At 51.8% G+C, this 1,921-nt stretch overlaps 1 protein-coding gene across 1 annotated transcript in view; it reads left to right on the top strand.

Moving 5' to 3' along the window:
• Positions 1-6: 6 nt before the first annotated feature.
• VPS33B (vacuolar protein sorting 33 homolog B (yeast)) overlaps positions 7-1,921 on the top strand; it is a 24,287-nt gene continuing 22,372 nt past the window's right edge. The window contains exon 1 of the mRNA XM_006769587.1: positions 7-216. Within this exon, the coding sequence (XP_006769650.1) occupies positions 121-216 (96 nt within the window). The 5' untranslated portion in view covers positions 7-120. The remainder of the gene's footprint in view (positions 217-1,921) is intronic.

Below are 1,921 nucleotides of genomic sequence, written 5' to 3' on the forward strand. Positions count from 1 at the left end.
GGGCCCCTTCCGTGCCCGGCCCTGTAGGAGCCACCCCTGCGCTTACCCGGGGCTGTGCCGGCCTTCCGAGAGCGGAGGGCGACCCTCTTCGGACACCCCGCGGCTCAGGTGACCGCGGCCATGGCTTTCCCCCACCGGCTGGACGCCCCAGAGCTGCCCGATTTCTCCATGCTCAAGAGGCTGGCCCGGGACCAGCTCATCTATCTGCTGGAGCAGGTCAGTGCCCGCCGCGCCGGACACATAGTTCTTCTGTGAATCCCTTGAGCCTGTTCTTGGTCTTTGGTGTTGACCTTGGAGGCCCAAAGGGAAGTGCTCGGGGCGGAAAACCAGAGGGCAGTAACAGCTGCCTGGGACCTGGGCAGAGAGTCCATGGAAATCACATGGGAGACACCCCAGCGCCAGGCATCACTTGGGGTGAAAGATGGTTAAGACACCTTTTTGTAATGTCTTTTTATTCTTTTAAAAGTTTTATTGATTTTTTACAGAGAAAAAGAGAGAGAGAGAGATAAAGAGTTGGAAACATCGATCAGCTGCCTCCTGCATACCCCCTACTGGGGATGTGCCCGCAACCCAGGTACATGCCCTTGACCGGAATCGAACCTGGGACCCTTCAGTCTGCAGGCCGACGCTCTATCCACTGAGCCAAACCGGTCAGGGCATGGTATCATTGTGATTAGGGCGCTCACACTCCAGGAGGAGCCGAAGGAAACACAAACCACCCCACACAGGGTATCGTGGTGAAGGAGTGAGAGCTAGGGTGCCTGAAGCGATCAGAATAAACCATCGGTTCCAGCTGGAGTGATCTAGGCGTTTCAAGGAGCTGGAATGTAAAGAATAAGCCTATTTTCCTTGGCGATGGGAGACCATGTTCCCGGCAGGTGATGGGTAGGAGCAAGATGGAGAAACCAGGGAAGGAGGGAGTGATCGGAAGTTACACAATAGGCAAGAATTTTTCCCCATCTGTGGCATGAAGCAGTTCTTTTTTAAAAAAAAATCTTTATTGTTGAAAGTATTACATATGCCCCCTTTGCTCCCCCATAGACCTCCTCCAGCCCACCCCTGCCCACTGCCCCAGGCACTCACCACCCCACTCCATGTCTCTAGATCCACTCCATTCATCAGTTTATTTTGTTAATTAGATTCCACATAGGAGTGAGATCATGGGATACTTGTCTTTCTCTGACTACTGACTTACTTCACTTAGTGTGATCCTCTCCGGGTCCCTCCATATTGGTGTTTCGGGCTTCTTAGGATATATTCCTAGACGTGGGATCACTGGGTCAAATGGCAGTTCCATACTTAATGTTTTGAGGAAACTCCATACTGTTCTCCACAGTGACTGCACCAGCCTGCATTCCCACCAGCAGTGCACGAGAGTTCCCTTTTCTCCACACTCTCCCAGCACTTGTCGTTTGTGGATTTGTTGATGGTAGCCGTGCAGGAAGCAATTCTTGAAGATGATTCTAATAGCCATGTGTGGAGGCAAGTAAATGGCCAACGAGAAGGCCCATTTGGAGACCATAGATCATACTGAGGTAATCCCAGCACTTGTCGTTTGTGGATTTATTGATGGTAGCCGTGCAGGAAGCAATTCTTGATGATTCTAATAGCCATGTGTGGAGGCGAGTAAATGGCCAACCAGAAGGGCCATTTGGAGACCATAGATCATACTGAGGTAATAAAGGCCCGTACAAAATTAGCAACATGGGACCCTAGCTGGTTTGCTCAGTGGATAGAGCATAGACCTGTGGACTGAAGAGTCCTGGGTTCGAGTTCTAAAGGCCCATACAAAATTAGCGACATGGGGCCCTACCTGGTTTTCTCAGTGGTTAGAGCATCGTCAGACTAAAGGGTCCCAGGTTCGCTTCCTGGTCAGGGCACATGCGTCGATTGTGGGCTCCATCCCCAGTAGGGGGCGTGC

The sequence above is a fragment of the Myotis davidii genome, unplaced genomic scaffold (genome assembly GCF_000327345.1).
Source record: "Myotis davidii unplaced genomic scaffold, ASM32734v1 scaffold324, whole genome shotgun sequence".
In the NCBI taxonomy this organism is placed as follows: Eukaryota; Metazoa; Chordata; class Mammalia; order Chiroptera; family Vespertilionidae; genus Myotis; species Myotis davidii.